The sequence below is a fragment of the Trichosurus vulpecula genome, chromosome 9 (assembly GCF_011100635.1).
Source record: "Trichosurus vulpecula isolate mTriVul1 chromosome 9, mTriVul1.pri, whole genome shotgun sequence".
In the NCBI taxonomy this organism is placed as follows: Eukaryota; Metazoa; Chordata; class Mammalia; order Diprotodontia; family Phalangeridae; genus Trichosurus; species Trichosurus vulpecula.
The window spans coordinates 191,002,022-191,017,957 of record NC_050581.1 but is presented as its reverse complement, the minus strand read 5'-3'; the positions used below and the strand labels follow the sequence as shown (position 1 = coordinate 191,017,957).

At 46.0% G+C, this 15,936-nt stretch overlaps 1 protein-coding gene across 1 annotated transcript in view; it reads left to right on the top strand.

Moving 5' to 3' along the window:
* Positions 1–15,936, top strand: part of ITGA9 (integrin subunit alpha 9) — a 349,120-nt gene that overhangs the window by 92,324 nt on the left and 240,860 nt on the right. The window contains exon 15 of the mRNA XM_036738550.1: positions 9,331–9,491. Coding sequence (XP_036594445.1) covers positions 9,331–9,491 — 161 coding nt within the window. The remainder of the gene's footprint in view (positions 1–9,330; positions 9,492–15,936) is intronic.

Sequence of the window (15,936 nt, the reverse complement as noted above, 5' to 3'; positions counted from 1 at the left end):
CCTTTTCCATTTGGCTGATTTAGCTTTTTAAGAGTAATTTTCATCAGTGAAATTTTGTAACTCTTTTCGCATTTTACCAATTTGGTTTTTAAAAATGTTATTTTCTTGAATCTTTTTTGTGCCTCTTACCAAGCTGCTAATCGTCTCTTCATTATTTTCTTCCTTTTCTCTCATTTCTTTACTGGATTTTTCCTCCGCAGCTCTTTTTTTGATTTTTACAATAATTTTTTAGTTCTTCCAGGAATTCTTGTTGGGCTTGTGTCCAATTCACTTTTTTTTCCTTTGAAGCTTTGCTTGTAGCTGTTTTGACTTCATTGTCTTCTTCTAAGTTTGTGTCTTGATCTTCTCTGTCACCATAATAGCTTTTTTATGGTCAGGTTATTTGTTTTTTGGTTTGCTGATTTTTCTACCCTGTTTCTTAATCTGGAACTTTATATTAATGTTGGGCTCTTTTTCCAGTATGTGGGGGCAGGGACTCTGTCTCAAGCTTCAGGCTTTTTTTGCATTGTTATTTTCAGAGCTAATTCTGGGAGTTTGGAGATATTTGATGCTTCTAAGGTGATGTGATCTGGAAAGAGACGTGGTCATCGCTTTGCTGGTCTTTGCTCTGGTCCTCGTCCCGGAAGGGCCCTTGATCCCTGGGGATTACAATTGGTGCTGCTCTGAAGGGCCCTTGATCCTTTGGGACTGTCTCCCAAGAGTCTCAGGCTCAGTTGAAAGGCAGTTTAGGTCTCCATGGCACAGACTCTGAGGACAAGTTTGGGGCTCGTGCTCTCCTGATCCTCTCTATTTCTAGTACTTTTCCTTAGATTACCTCCAGTTTATTCTATCCATATCTTGTTTCTACGTGGCTGTTTGCCTGTTCTCTCCCTCATTAGACTATAAGTGCTCTTGAAGGCAGGGACTGTCTTTTGCCTTTCTTAGTATCCCCAGTACTTGACACAGTGCCTGGCACATAGTAGGCACTTAAATATTTGTTGACTTAACCTGGGAACACAGCTGACTTATTTTCTCTTAGGCATGTAGGTCATCATGATAATAATGATTACTGCCTTAGAGATTTATACTCACAAGCCTAGGCTTAAAATAAAAAAGATAACTGCCATTTATAAAGTGTTACCTTGTTTGAATCTCATAGCAGCCCTCTGAGATTTGGGCTACGGGCATTGTGCTGCCCGTTTTGTAGATGAGCAAACTGAGGCTCAGATAATTAAATGATTGGCCCAAGGTTACACTGCTAATAAGTGTCAGAGGTGGGATTGGAACCTTGGTTTTCCTGATTCCACAGTCCAGTCCAGATACAGTATGATAGCCTGCCTCTATGGAAGTTAACTTTACACTCAGGAGGTCCTGATCCTAGCTAGCCCTTGACAGTGGTCACCTTTGTCCCCTGATCATTGAGACCCTAAAGTAGGGATTCTTCACCTTTATTGTGCTCTGGAACCCTTGGGCAGGATAATGAAGCCCATGGTCCCTTTTCTCAGAATCAAGTTTTTAAATGCATATAGTAATATACCGAGGATTATGAAGGAAGCCAGATAGTCATCAAAATATTTTTTTAAAAATGAATTCAGAGATCTCAGGTTCTAAGGCTCCTCGTCCTTTACCCATTAGAAGCTGGCTGGCCACTGGTCAGGCGTGCAGGTGGTAGTAGAGACTCCTCTGTTCGAAGATGGATTGGGCTAGGCCCTTTACCTTACAAATTCACATCCTGTGGCTCTCTCATTGAGTGTCGGGGCCTAGACACTTGCTCCCTTGCAGAATTTCGACCTGAGATCAGGAAGCCTGAATTGAAAGAAGGAAGTTACGATATTCCCATGGTCACCATAGCTCCCAGGCAGATAAACAAATACCAAAACAGGACTGTGGGGAAGGGGCTGAGGCCCCCAGACAGGGAAGTGGACACCCAGGAGGGTGAGAGACCTATATGAGCTGTTAACCAAATCGGGAATTAGGCTTCAGTTTCTTTTTTTTTTGTCTCGTGTGTATGTGTGTATGTATTTGCTATGAAAAGCAATTTTGGAGCCCCCTTAGATGTTATAGTAAACAGCAGCTTAATGTCCAACCCTAGCTGGAGGGATGGGTCAGCGTAGCTTCCCTTCCTGTTATGTTCAGTTTCCTGGGTCGATTATGAATGAACAATGGCTCCCACTTTTCATTCTGAACAGTAATAACAGCTACAATTCACATGTCACTTCAAGGTCACAAAACGCTCTACGTTGGTTATTTCATTCAATCTTCCCAAGAGTCCCCGAGGCTGCTGCTGTTATCCTCACATCACAGATAGAAAAGCTAAGGCTGAGGGGTGGCAGGACTTGCCCAGGGTCTCACAGCTAATGGGTATCTGAGGCAGGGTTCAGGTTCAAGTTTTTTTTTTTTTTTAATTCCAAGTCCCACATTCTCTCCGTTATACAGCCTAGCACCTGAGTCTTGGAAAGGGTTCAGCTTAGGGTTTGTTGCGTTATAGTTTGAGAGTTGGAAGGGACCAGAAAAACCATCTATCTGGTCCAACAACCATTTCATTTGCAGATGAGGAAACTGAGGGCCCCAGAAGTGATTTGCCTAACATTACCCGGGGAGTGGGTAGCAGAGGTAATATCTGAACCGTGTCCTTTCGAGCTAGGAGGGGTAGTGGTCAATTCAGGTCCTTCTTACTGGACTTTATTGGACTTTTTTCCCCCACTCACACCCTGTCTTAATCCATTCCTCTTTTCTCCCCACGAAGAGGACTTCTCAGAGTTTGTTCCTGGGAAACTCTCTGTCAGACTAGCATCCCTGGAAGTTTGATGTAATCCTGTAGTGGAAATCTCAGTCAGTGGATGGGAATGAATCAAAACTCGCTGGGAGGGATGAGAATATGAAATGTTCCAAGGCAGCTGGCTGCCTGCTGGCTCAGCCCCTAGTTTGGGACCTTCTGGAGGCAGCTGGGACCTAGCAGGAGGGGAAAAATCCCTGACTCACGACAGTCTGAGCTTTTCACCTCCTTGACGTCATTGGCTCTGGACAGGGGCTGCTCAGGGGAAAGCTGGAAGATGGGGGCCTGTGCTGGGGGGAAACATGGCCTAATGAGAACCAGTGGGGCCTGCTGTCCTCGAGGGCAGGGGCTGGCTTTGCTTAGAGGCTCCTCTCTGGGGCTGAGGGGGGGCCACCTGGATGGACTCCAAGCCCATGGGGAGCCATGCTACTAGCCTAGCCTCAGAGTGGCTGGAGCCTGACCAGCTGGTTATCTGCAACATCCGTGAATCCTGAGGGTTTGATTGTAGATAGGCTTACCCAGGTTTTGTGCACCACTGGAGCTGAGAGCCTCAGTGGCTACTGAATTTCCACTAGGCTTCTGTGGTGAGGAATGATGGGGAGGGTTGATGGGATAAGGTCAGCGACAGACAGACAGACACAGATTTGACCCAGAGCCAGCCAGAACTTTCTGGAGTGATTTGCCCCATCCACTGTTATGATTCCTTTACGAGAGGCTCTGATTGGAGGTCACTGTCACCTCTGGGAGGATTCAGATGCTAGCAGTGATCACTTGTAGTGCTTAGAGATCCGCAAAGCCCTCTCCCTGTCTTATCTCATTTGCAAGTGAAAACAGCTGCCTAAATGTCCTTCCCTCTGCGATTCAGCCTCCTCAGAGCTGGCAGGATCATCTTCTTGAGGCTGCTCCTCCCCTCCAAAGCCTTCAGGGGCTCCCATCACCTCCGGCTGAAGAACGATAACAGTTAATGTTAACAGCTCTCATTAAAGTGCTTTCATTACAGAGTTCTTTACGTAGCTGATCGCAGCAGCTGATCCCCACACCAGCCCTGAGAGAAGGTGCCAGCCATCATTATCCCCATTTTACAGATGTGGACGTTGAGTCCGGAGCGGTTGAAATGACTTGCTCCTTTTGCTTGGAGTTCATTTGTCTCCTAGCGCTTTGGCAGACGTGCCAGGTCCTGACCCTTTCCTAGGAACTGACCCAAAGTTCAGGAGAATTAATTGGAGCTTCCTCAGCAGAGCTAATGGACTCAAACTCTGTCATCATTCAATCAGCGAGTGTTTATTAAGTGCTTAACATGTGCCAGGCATGGCTCTAAGCTGAGGAAAGTGCAAAAGCAAGCCCTGCCCTCGAGGAGCTTATGTTCTAACGAGGGTGGGAGACGGCCCGTGTGGCATAGAGATTAGGACCATGGACGTGGAGTCGAGAATTCCTGCCTCAGGCACTGATTAGCTGGTGTGACCCTTCACTTGACTTTTCTTTGCCTCAGTTTACTCATCTGTAAAATGAGGCATTTGGGCTTGACCGTTAAATCTTTCACTCTGTGATTCACAAGAGACCTACAAAGTGGGGAGGAGGTGACCAAAGCAAGGAAGGCACTTGTAGCTGGTGAGGGGGCGCATAGCCGGGACTGGCCAGAGTCTGCAGAGGGTGGAAGGAGGTGGGAGGTTGCAGTGGGAGTGATATGTGGCCCCCAAGAAACCTCCAGAGTCTTTCATAGAATCCTATGCCCTAGAAAAGAATCTAGCAATTTTTCATGTGATCCCTCCTTTTTACAGATGAGTAAGCTGAGTCTCAGGAAGATTAGGTGATTTACCCAAGGTCACACAATATATAAAATGGAACTCCAAGCCTGCTCCGTCACCATCCTTGGGATCTTGGCAAGGGAGCTTTGAGATGTGTCATCGCTTTTGTCCCTTAGGAGATCGTTTGTGGAACAGAAAATGAGTTGGGCAGGATAAAAAAGAAACATGGAACCCTCCAACAAAAACCCAATGTGGGGCCTCAGAAGTCACTTTGCTGCTCTTTTTCAAGCCCCATCTGTCTACATGAGTTTGTCATTAGCAGACATAGGAAAAATCCATGTGGGCTTGTTCTTGCCATGCTATGCTTATTGGTGGGCCTGGAGCTGACATTTCAATAGTGCTTTAAGGCTGGCGGAGCTCTCTACAGACGTGATCTCATTTGATCCGTGTGTGGGCCTGGGTCCGGGACCAGTTGGCCTTGCTCATTCGTAGGTCACTGGGTCAGTGTTACGTTTGTGATGGAAGACCCCCTGGGGAGTGTACTCCTTTTAGCCCTTCATTACAATATCAGCACAATTGCTCAGCCCTCTGGGGACCCCCACCCCCAGTGTTCCTTGAGGTCAGTGCAGGGAGGTGGGCACTTGACCTCCCCAGGGCTCTCATCTGGGTGTCTGCCAATCTCGGTGGTGAATGACCAGAATCCCAGACTGGCCCGAGCCAGGAAATCCATTAGCCAGAGAAGAAATGTTCCCTGGGGCAGCCACTGAGGACCCTTCCGGTCCCTTCGTCCCCAGGATTGATTGCTTTGATGTTATTAAAAGCCAGGGCTGTCACCTGGCCTTCTCATTCTTCAGTGTCTGCTGATGGAATTGCCTCTCTTAGCATTAATGAAAATTCGGGGGAGAGTCTGGGTGGGGGCATGTGTGTGGTGAGGGCAGGGCCTGGATTTATGACCTTGTGCTCCTTCTCACCCGGGGATTTCAGTGAGTGAGGTCATCTTGATGTTTGGTTGGGCCCAGTCTGTTGCTCTTATGTTAAAAAAGGATAATATTAGTAATAAAGATAGTAATAGGACTAGGAGCAGTAATGATAGTGAGGCTGCATAGAGCGCTGGGCCTGGAATCAGGAGGACCTGAGTTCAAATCCAACCTCAGACACTTACTAGTTGGGTGACCCTGGGCAAGTCGCTTAACCTTGTTTGCCTCGGTTTCCTCATCTGTAAAATGAAAAGAGAAAGAAATGGCAAGCTGTCCCAGTATCTTTGCCAAGAAAACCCTAAACGGGGTCATGAAAAGTCAGACACAACTGAACAACAAAATATAAAGTATTACAGTTGAATTAAAAAAATCAACTTCACAAGTCCAAGATGAGGGCGACATGGTTGGCACTTTGGCTGAAAAAGGAGTGGACATTTTGGTGGCCTTCACACTCCCTGTGATGTGACAGCTGGAAGAGCCTACATGCTCCTAGATCGTATTTCTTGCGATAAGAAGGCAAAGAAAACCTTTGTCCTCTGCCCTGGTCAGATCACTCTGGGGTTGCTGTGCTCAGGTCTGGGAACCAGAGTTTAGGAAGTACATTGAAGTGCAGAGTGTCCAGGGGATGGCAGCTAGGATAGGTGAAGGGCCTGGAGTCCATGCCATATGAGGATCACTTGAGAGAACTGGTAACATTTTAGCCTGGAGAAGAGAGGAGAAGACTCAGATGTTTGAAGGGCTTTCACCTAGAAGAGGGGCTGGATAGGTTCTGCTTTCCTGGCAGGAAGCGCTGGGAGCAATAGCGAGGAACTTAAAGACGCCAGTTGATGCTTAAGGGAAATCCTTCCTAGAGACTGAGGCTGGCCCAGAGCAGAGGAGGCTTCCTTGGGGATTCCTCCTTGTTGGAAGTCTTTGGGCAAAGGCTGGATGACTAGTCTGGGGGTGTGTGGTAGAGGTCATCTAATCCAACCATTCTCCAGGAATGCCAAGGGATGACTGGCAGAGTCTTTCTCTGCGTGTAGGGTCTAAGGCACAACATGGCAGCTCTCTCATCCTTCCAGTGTCCTTTACGTTACAGGACAAATTATGTTTTCTTTATTAGCATCTTCTGTCAGAGTGGAGTGAAAGGTGCAGTCATAAGGCAGGATGGAGCAGTGGAAAGCACATAGTATATGGCGTCTGAGGACCTGGAATCTCCCCTTTAGCTCTGTATGACCTTGATCATGTAGGGCCTTTATTTTCCCCAGTTGTAAGAAGAGCCCTTCCATTCCTAGGTGTATGATCCTAGGACATTTGTCCTTGGAGAAGGAGCTTGATTTGTGTTTAATTCTATAAGCATGTCATGCCCTGTTCCTCATGGGAATTCCTGAGTTCAGGAACTGGCCGGGGGCCTGCTTCTCAGGAGGGTAGAACATGAACCTCGGCCCACTTGTGGCCCTTTAAAAGAATTGTGACTTTGGTGGGAGGTGTGCAGTAAGACATCATCGGTGTCGGTGACAGGATCACAGTATCTGCTGTGTGTGTTATCTGGGGGACCCAGAGTCTCCCCTTGCTGTGGCTCAGCCAGAACCAGAGCTAGTATAGATTGGAAGATAGAAAGATGGAAAGAATGGAAGGGGGTGAGGGAGTCTGCTTTGGAAGTTATGGCCAGGGTGCTCCAAAAGGGCTTCTAGCTCCTTTATGAAGTCAATCTGATTTTGTGGGTAGAAATAGCTTTTTGGGGTGATTGGGATAACATTGAAGAACCTGAGAGGATAATCACCCTTTCTGCATTATTACAGGCCAACAAGCATTGACCTCTTTTCAATTCAAAAAGCATTTTCGAAGAAGTAAACTATATTTTTATTAACATCTTTTGTTTTTACATCATCTACATTTCCCACTGTACTTTTCCTTCCTCCTTCCCTCCCCCCACAAGTAAGCAGTTCCTTATTACAAAGAATAAAAAAGGAAGAAAAAAAGCTCAGCAAAACGAACCAGCAAATCAGCCAAGTCTGGCATTTTTTTATGCATGTTCCACACCCACAGGCTCTCACCTCAGCAAAGAAGCAGGGGGAGGTACCTTCCTATGTCTCTTCACTGGGGTCAGATTTGGTTGTTTGAATTTCTCATTCTTAGGATAGGCTTATTTTGTCTTTCCATCCATGTTGTAGTAGTCATTGCATTTATTGTTTTCCCACTTCTGGTGATTTCACTCTGTGTTCTCATGCTTAATGAGCTTAAGTATGCAAAGCACTAGGGCTACAAAGACAGAAATGAAAATTTTAAAGTATAAGGTGTGCACTCTCCCTGGATGTAAATGAAATGTGGATTTAAGTACTGCACATCTCAAATGGGACCGAAGAGGCAGTTGGGGCAGTGGAAAGAATGCTTGATTTAGAGACAGATGACCTGAGTTCAAATCCCTTCTTCCTTCAAATGACTTTAGTCTCTCTGCCAAGAAAACCCTGAATGGTGTCAGGAAGACTTAGGTATGAGTGAAATGACTGAACGACAAGAAATCCTACCTGCGCTACGTGTGGGGTGCTAAGTGGGCATTCTAGGCATGGAAGGCAGTCTGTGCATAGGAACCAAGATGGTGGGTGGAAGGTTGTATGCAGAGGACACCTGAGAGTCTAATTTGGTTAGAATGATGCGTGTGTGAAGAAGATGCAATATGAAAGAGGGCTGGAAAGGTGGTTGGGAGGTAGATCGGGGTGTGGGGGGCTTTTCATGCCAGGCTGAGGAGCTGGCATCTTGTCCTAGACTCACTAGGAAGCCACGGAAGCTTCTTGAGCAGGAGGAGGATGTGATAAGATTTGCCTTTTGGGATAAGAAATTTGGAAGAGAGTGGAGCAGGGAGGACCATTTTGATGACAGTGAAATAGTCCAGGTGAGAAATGAAGGTGGGTGAATAGAAAGAATGGGGCCCAGGAGGGACGTTGCGGCAGTGGAGTCGACAAGACGTCTCACCTGATGGAACATGGAAGTGAAGGACAGGAAGAGCCAAGGGTGACTCTGAGCTTGGGAAACTGGCCGACTGGGGGATGGTGGCAATGGGCAGTGTCCTCAATCAAAATGGGGAAGTTTGGAAGAGGGAATCTGTGGGGGAAATGATGAGTTTTGTACTTCTCTTGGATTTTCCCCAAGTTGCTGAAGCTTTCTCAGCCTTGGGTCCAACCTCACAGTGTTAAATGATGCCTTTTTATGGTGGTGGTTGCAAGGCAGTCTGATTTCTGCATCAGGTCACATCTATGAAGACTTGTGACACATGGTGCAAGTCTGTCTTGTGTCCTTTCAGAGAGAGGAAGTTGACCTGTGGGCTATAAAATGATACTGATATTGATCATGAGAATGCGTATCACCAGAGCAGTTGAGGCAACGTGGGCAGTAGAAATAGATCTGAAATGGAAATCAGAAGACTTGGGTTTGGATGCTTCCTCTGGCACGTACTAGCTTTGTGATCTTGGTCAGCCGCCCTGGGCCTCATTTCCCCATCTGCAAAGTAAAGACATTGGACTAGATAAGCTCTAAGTTGTCATCCAATTCTAAACCTATGACCCTAAGTACATTTGGTCCTATGATCCTGTAATTAATCTGGTTTTCATCACAAATGGAATTTAGAATGAAGACTCAGAAGAAACTGTAATCTTCACTTAGAGATGTTTCCACCAGACACATCTGATTTTAGTTTCTACCCATCACATTTTCAGTTAGGAATGCCTTGTCCCAAGGTGGTCATAACATTGTCCTGATTGAAGGCGTCTAGTGTTCTCTATACATGATACCATACAAAGATTCGCCAGATCTGGGCTTTCCCCGTTGGATCAGGAGAAGATTGCATTATATTTATCCTTTTTGCATCTATCAATAGGCTTGAATTATGTCTTGACGGCGGATGTGACCAAAAAGGAGAAGGGCCAACAGCCTCGGGTATACTTCGTGTCTCTTGGAGAAACGATGGGGCAGGTGTCTGAGAAGATGCAGCTTTCCTTTATGGAGGAGAAGTGTGAACACTACCAAGCTCACGTGAAGGTCAGTCTCAGACGTCCTTCTTGCGTCCTATTGTCAGTGGGGGCTTCTCTTTCCCTGTGCAGATAGTGTGAAATTATCAGGGAAATTCATCCAGAGTCATGGCCGATTGGTTCACTCTTTTGACTTGTAGCAGAGGACCTTTGGGGAGGACACATCTTAAAATCTCTATGATCAAGTTTTGCCTTTCTCTGAAATGTCTTTTCTGCTTTGTTCTATCAGGAGATACCCAGGAAGGGTCTTGCCCTGCATTCACTGGAGGGCTTTTCCTCCTTTTCCCTCCAAGGATCCTCTTGGAGAGGAGACCCAGGCACAGGCTGTCAAGTTGCCTGGCCACCAGGATGCTGGTTTGGCTTACACCTGTTGCTTTGCTTGGTATCGCTGCCTTTCTGTATTGATTCCTAGACTGCAAAATAGTTATGTTTGGTTGAGATTGCATTTTTTATCCTTCCTAATTACCTTCTGTTTATTTTGGGAGAGCTTTTTGGCCTTCCCACCCTCTCTGAATAAGCCTTAAAATGTTTTTCTCCTCTTGTAATTGTTTATTAAGTGGACTTTGCTATTAAGCCTGGGAGTGAGGGGCCCAGCCTGTGGTTGGGATGCCTGGAGGCTGTGATGGTGGATGGGAAAACACTGGAGTTAGTCTTGGGATGAGCAGATTCTGTGAACACGAAGCTCAAAGACAGCTGAGTCTCTGAGGGCTCAGAGACAGTTGAAGATATCAGTCATTGCAAGCTTGTGTACTAAGAAACCCTTTGTCAGAAGGTTAGCAACTGTGGGCCCAGGAGAAGCGGGGGGCATTGGTGCCGGAAGATCTGCATTCTGGCCCTGGCTCCATTATCTCCTCGTTATGTGACTTCGGGGAACATTTTTCCTCTTTAGTCTCAGTGTTTTCATCTATAAAATGGGGATGATAGCCTGCCCTGCCTACTTCATGTGACTGTTGTGAGGACCAAATGACACACCTTAGAGTCCCTGCCTTCAAGGGGCCTACATTCTGCCAGAGAAGCATGTATATGATGATTAATAAATAGGAAGTGATTTCAGGAAGGGGAGAGAACAAACAATTTATAAATGAATCTGTGAGGACGCAGCTCAGTTGGTCTCTGTCAGCTGGAGGACCTGGAGATGTCTCCAACTCAACACGACCCAAACAGAATTCAGTGTCTTTCTCCCCAAACCTATACCTCCTCCTAATTTCCCTTGTTCTGTCTAGAGTGCCATCCCTCTTTCTGGCACCCCCATCTGCAACCGAAGGGTTTTCTTTCCTTCTTCCCCCTCCTTCCTCAATGGCCATCATCTCCACTCCCCTCCCCCTCTTCCTCTTCCCCTCTTGTTCTCCCCTTCCCCTTTCTTCTGTTTAAAGTCCTTGAGAAGGCTGTCTATGATCCACCCCTTCCTCTCCTCTCACTCTTTTCTTCCACAATCTGGCTGCCAAGATGATCCTTCAATTCAAACTGCTCCCTCCAAGGTCACCAAGGGTTTCTTAATCACCGTGCCAATGGTTTTTTTTTTTTTTTACGATCCTCATTCCTCTGAAGCTGTTGACATCGTTGACCACCCTCCCTCTTCTCTCTCTTTTCTCCTGGTCCTCCTCCTTCCTGTCTGACCACTCCTTATTCCCTCTCTTTTGCTGGATTTCTTTCTAGGTGGTGCCTGTTAACCATGGTTGTCTCCCAGGGCTCGGTCCTCCTCCTCTGCTCTCTTCTTCCTCTATACTGGTCTGCTTGATGATCTCATCAGCTTCCATGGATTAGATTATTGTCCCCCCATTGATGGTTCAGATCCACTTAAGTAGCCCTAACCTCTCTGCTGACCTCTAGTCTTGTATCTCCCACTGCCTATTGGACATCCCCAGCTGGATGTCCCCTGGGTATTTTAAACTCAATCTGTCCAAAATGGAATTCATTATCTTTCCCACCAAACCCTCCCATCCTCCTAACTTCCCAATTACTGTTGAGGTCTCTCAAGTTTTGGTCTCATTCTCAACCCCTCGCTCTCTCTTGCCCACCAGTTCCAATCTGCTGCCACATCATGTTAGTGTTATCTTTGGAACATCTGTCAAATACTCCCCCTTCTCTCCTCTGGCACTGCCCCCAATCTAGGGCAGACCCTCATCACCTCACTCCTGGACCACTGCAAGAGCTGCTGATGGGTCTGCCTGCCTCAAGTCTCTCCCCACCCCAGCTCATCCTCCACTCAGCCATCAAAGTGATCTCCCTAAAGCCCAGGTCTGACTTTGTTACCCTCATTCAGCAAACCTCTGTGGCTCCCTACTCCCTCCAGTATCAAATACGCAATCCTTTGTTTGGCGTTCAAAGACTGTCATGATCTGGCCCTAGCTGCCCTTCCAGATTTATTGCATGATCCTGGCACCCACCCCAGCCCCATGGACTCTGCATCCCAGCCAGATTGGCTCATTTGCTCTTCCTCTGACACAACCTTTCACCTTTCATCTCTTGCAGGCCTTCACATAGGCTGTTACCATGTGTGGAATATTCTTCTTCTTCATCTCTGATGATTAGAAATCCCTAGCTTTCTTCAAAGATCAGAGTAAATGCCACCTTTCTACATGAAGTCCTTGGAGATTCCCCCTCCTGCCAAAATGACTTTGTAGTGATAGGTATGTCTTTGTACGCGCTGCTTTCTCTCAGTGGGATGTAGGCTCCTTGAGGGCAGGGACGTTCTCTTTCTGCCTTTGGATTCTCAGCGCTGTAGAGCGCCTCGTACTTGGCAGGGACTCAATGATTGTTTATTGAATTGAACCCCCAATTCCATCGTGAATCTTTTAAAATTTACCGAAACAAAGAAAAATAGGGATGTAATTAAAAAAAAAACAAACCCACAATGCAATCTATAATGAAAAAGGCGAGCTTGGACCACTGTATTTTCATGAATGTTTCTTTCAAAAAATGTCTTCTTGATCTTTCTCTCTGAAAAACAAACCAACAACAAAAAACAACTAACCTAACTCGATCCCATCACGATGCTGGTTTCAGGAGACAAGTGTTCAGTTACGTTCTGTGTTATTAGCACTAAGGACAGGAGAAGTCTGGACTTAGAGCTTCAAAGGGCCTCAGAGGCCATTTGTCCAATCCTCATTCTGTAGATGAGGAAACCAGGTCCAGAGAGGAGAAGGTCCCTGTCTAAGGTCGAGCAGGTAGTCGGCGGCAGAATTAGGATTCACACCCAGGCTCTCTGACCCCCAAATCCATTGCCCTCCCCCTGTAGCTTCCTGGAGATCATATGTCCATGGTGAGACACTCTATAGAATCCTCTAGAGAGACACAGCCTATAAAAACATGCATAGCTTAAGAATTGATATCCACATTAACCACCGCTTAAGATGCCACATATTTGGGGCATGAGAAGTGGTTTTCCTACCCAGAGTTTTCTGGATTCCAACAGAGGGCTGGAGTTTAGGGAATAGGAGAATAATAACATTATCTGACTGGCTAGGTATCAGGGATGTGGACCAGCTGTGACCCTTGTGGCTTATGGTTTATCCAGCTGTGGGCAACAGCTGTTGGGGCCATTGGCTCTTGTGAGAGAGGTTGCAAGCCTCGAGGGTGGAGGTTATCCCAAACTGTCTGGGCCTCCCAGCGGAGCCCTTATGAAGGGTTTTGGGACTCCCCTTGGCTTGAGGCACTTAAAAGGTCTGTGCAGCCTCCAGAGCCTTGGAGCAGAGTTTTTCCCATGGGGACCCTTTGCTCAACTTCATAGAAATGTCTGGTAAGATAAATAGAAGAATTTGAGTTTACTAAACACCATCTGGTCAGCAGATGATGATAAGAGGCAAGCTGTGACAGACAATTTGTGTCTTGTTTGGGACATCTTTATGTACAGCTTCTGTATCTTTTCCTTGCCCTCTGGGATGTTCCTTTCAGATACAGCAGGATGTATAATCTAGATGGATGAATGCCAGTGGGGTGGGCTACCAGCTTGGGGGCCTTCCTTTCCTTGATCACCTTACACTTATCTTGTATGTATTTTCCACATGCCTATACATGTATCTGTCTTCTCCCCCAATCAAGCGTAAGCTTCTTTAGGGTAAGGACGATTTCTTCTGTTTTATCTTTGTATCCCCCTTGTGTCCCCCTGGCACAAAGTAGGTCCATGAGAAATTCATGTCACTTGATTTTTGATAAATCATATCATTGATATGATTGTTGGGGGATTGCAGCCCATTCATTCTTGCACATGCTGTATGTGACTCTTATCTTGAACCTTCCTTAAATCCTCCATAGGCAAAGGTGGGATGTGGGGAGGTGGCGGAGACTTTAGATCTCGTGTGGGTTTGTCTGTGGGTACCAGTGGAGCACACAGATGGTCCTTTTGTCATCCCGAAGTCTTCCCATGTGAGCAGCTCACTTCTTTTTCTGGTCAATCAATCAACCAACAAGCATTTGTTAAATTCTTAGTTTATTTGCGGTGATATCTGTGTTAAGCTCAGAAGTGACAGAGACAAAGCAAAAATAATCCTTCCCTTTGAGGAGTTTCCATTCTCACGAGGAATACCCCTTGTATAGAAATAGACAAAGAAAAGGCAAATAGAGAGAAAAATGAAGATAACCTTGGAGGGGAGACAGGGAAAGGCCTCATGCAGAAGGTCTCATTGGAGCTGAGTCTTTAAGGAAGCCAGGGATTCCAGAGGTGAAGAAAGAGAGTATTCCAGGCATCGAGGATGGTGTAAAGTCCGGTAGATGGGAGGTGGAGCCTGCCATTGGGAAGGAGGCCAGCATGGCTGCACCACAGATAGGCACAGGAGTGTGAAGGGTCAGAAGACTGTGATGGTTGGGTGGGGCCAGGCTGTGAAGAGCATCAAATGCTGCATTTGACCCTAACGATAATAGGGGGACATTGGGAGTTATTTACAGGGAGGAGGAGCTACATTTTAGGATGATCTTCCTGGTAGCTGCATGGAGGTTGAGTCCAGGCCATCCAGTGGAGGCTGTTGCAGTAGTCTGGGTATGAGTAGGGAGAAGGGCAGGTATATCAGAGACAAGACTTTTTCCAGAAGCAGAACAAGATTTGATGACTTATTGGCTTCACGGGGTGAGTGAAAGGGAGACAGAGAAGATGACTCTGAGGTTACAAACCTTGGGGACTGGGAGGTCAGTGATGCTCTTGAATGTAATTGGATTACATAGGCTTTTTTGAAAGTTTATTGCTCTGTTATGAATCCTCTCTTACATTCTGCTGTATACGTGACATATTTTTTTCTTTTCCTGTTTTGTATTTGTTTTAATATTTAAGTTTATAATGCGTTTCTTTTTCTTTTATTGTGTGTTCAAGTTTTAGAAAAATAAAATTAAAATAAGTTAAAAAAAGAAAGTAACTGACAAGTTTGTCATTGGCGAGGGAGGTTTGGGAGGAAGACGAGCTACAGGGTCATACATCTCTTTGAAATCTGTAGTGCATCTTCTGATCCTGGGTTCGTTCTTCATTGGTGTTATGGTGTAGCTTGTTTATGCCCTCTGTTCATCTCTCCTTTGTTCTTTGGGTGACTCAACGTTAATTCTTCAGAGATTACTTGAGCCATAGATTCCACAATCTATGAGCAAAACTTCTCCTGAAATGAGAACGCCAGCTCTTTGAGGCCAGGAACTGTTCGGTTAATGTTTTTGTATCTGTGTTTCCTTGTACAGTTTCTGCACGTAATAGATGCCTAATAAATGCTTCTTGAATTTTGAATTCTCCATTGGAAGGATACTGGTATTAAAAAATGGGCCGCCATTTCAGGGGACTCCTGGCAACTTTCCAAATGCAATCTGGAATTCCAATTCCAAATGCAATCCAGCCTGCTCTGCTAAAATTTGGGCCCAGCTCATTGTTCATCTCCAGTGACTATCCAGAATATATATGTACTGGTAGACCAGCTCTATGGACTGTCCTTCCTATTGCGTGTCATAGTATGGACAGTAGTGTTTCTTTATCCACTTGGTTTTTCTTATGTCAATAGTTTAGCCAAACTCTTTAGAGTGATTTTTTTTTAAACTGGATCAGTATTGTTCGTGGTGGGGGGGGGGGTTGCTTCTGGTGAGGAACCTTTTCTCCCAATGCAGTTCTGCATCTTGTCTGAAGTCTATCATGTTGGAGAGCTGCCTGGGGCACGGCTCAGCCAGTCAATGTGCATCAGATGGAGGACTTGACCCCAGGTCTTCCTGGGGTCTCTATTTACTTTGATGCACTGCTTCTCTTAGAGTGATTATGGGTATTAATGATGCCTTAATGACTTAGCATTAGAGAAATCTAGTCCCCACCCCCCCAAGTGGTCTCATTTAGGGTGCTTGGTGTAATCAGCACAATGTCCTGTGCAAATGAGAGAATTTGGAGGACCTCACTGTCTATCATGAGGACTTTCTCTTCCATTTAGATTCTGAATCATCTATCCTCTGGGACAGGAAAGTGGCCCTAGGGGTCAATAGGCAATGAAATTTTCTCCTTT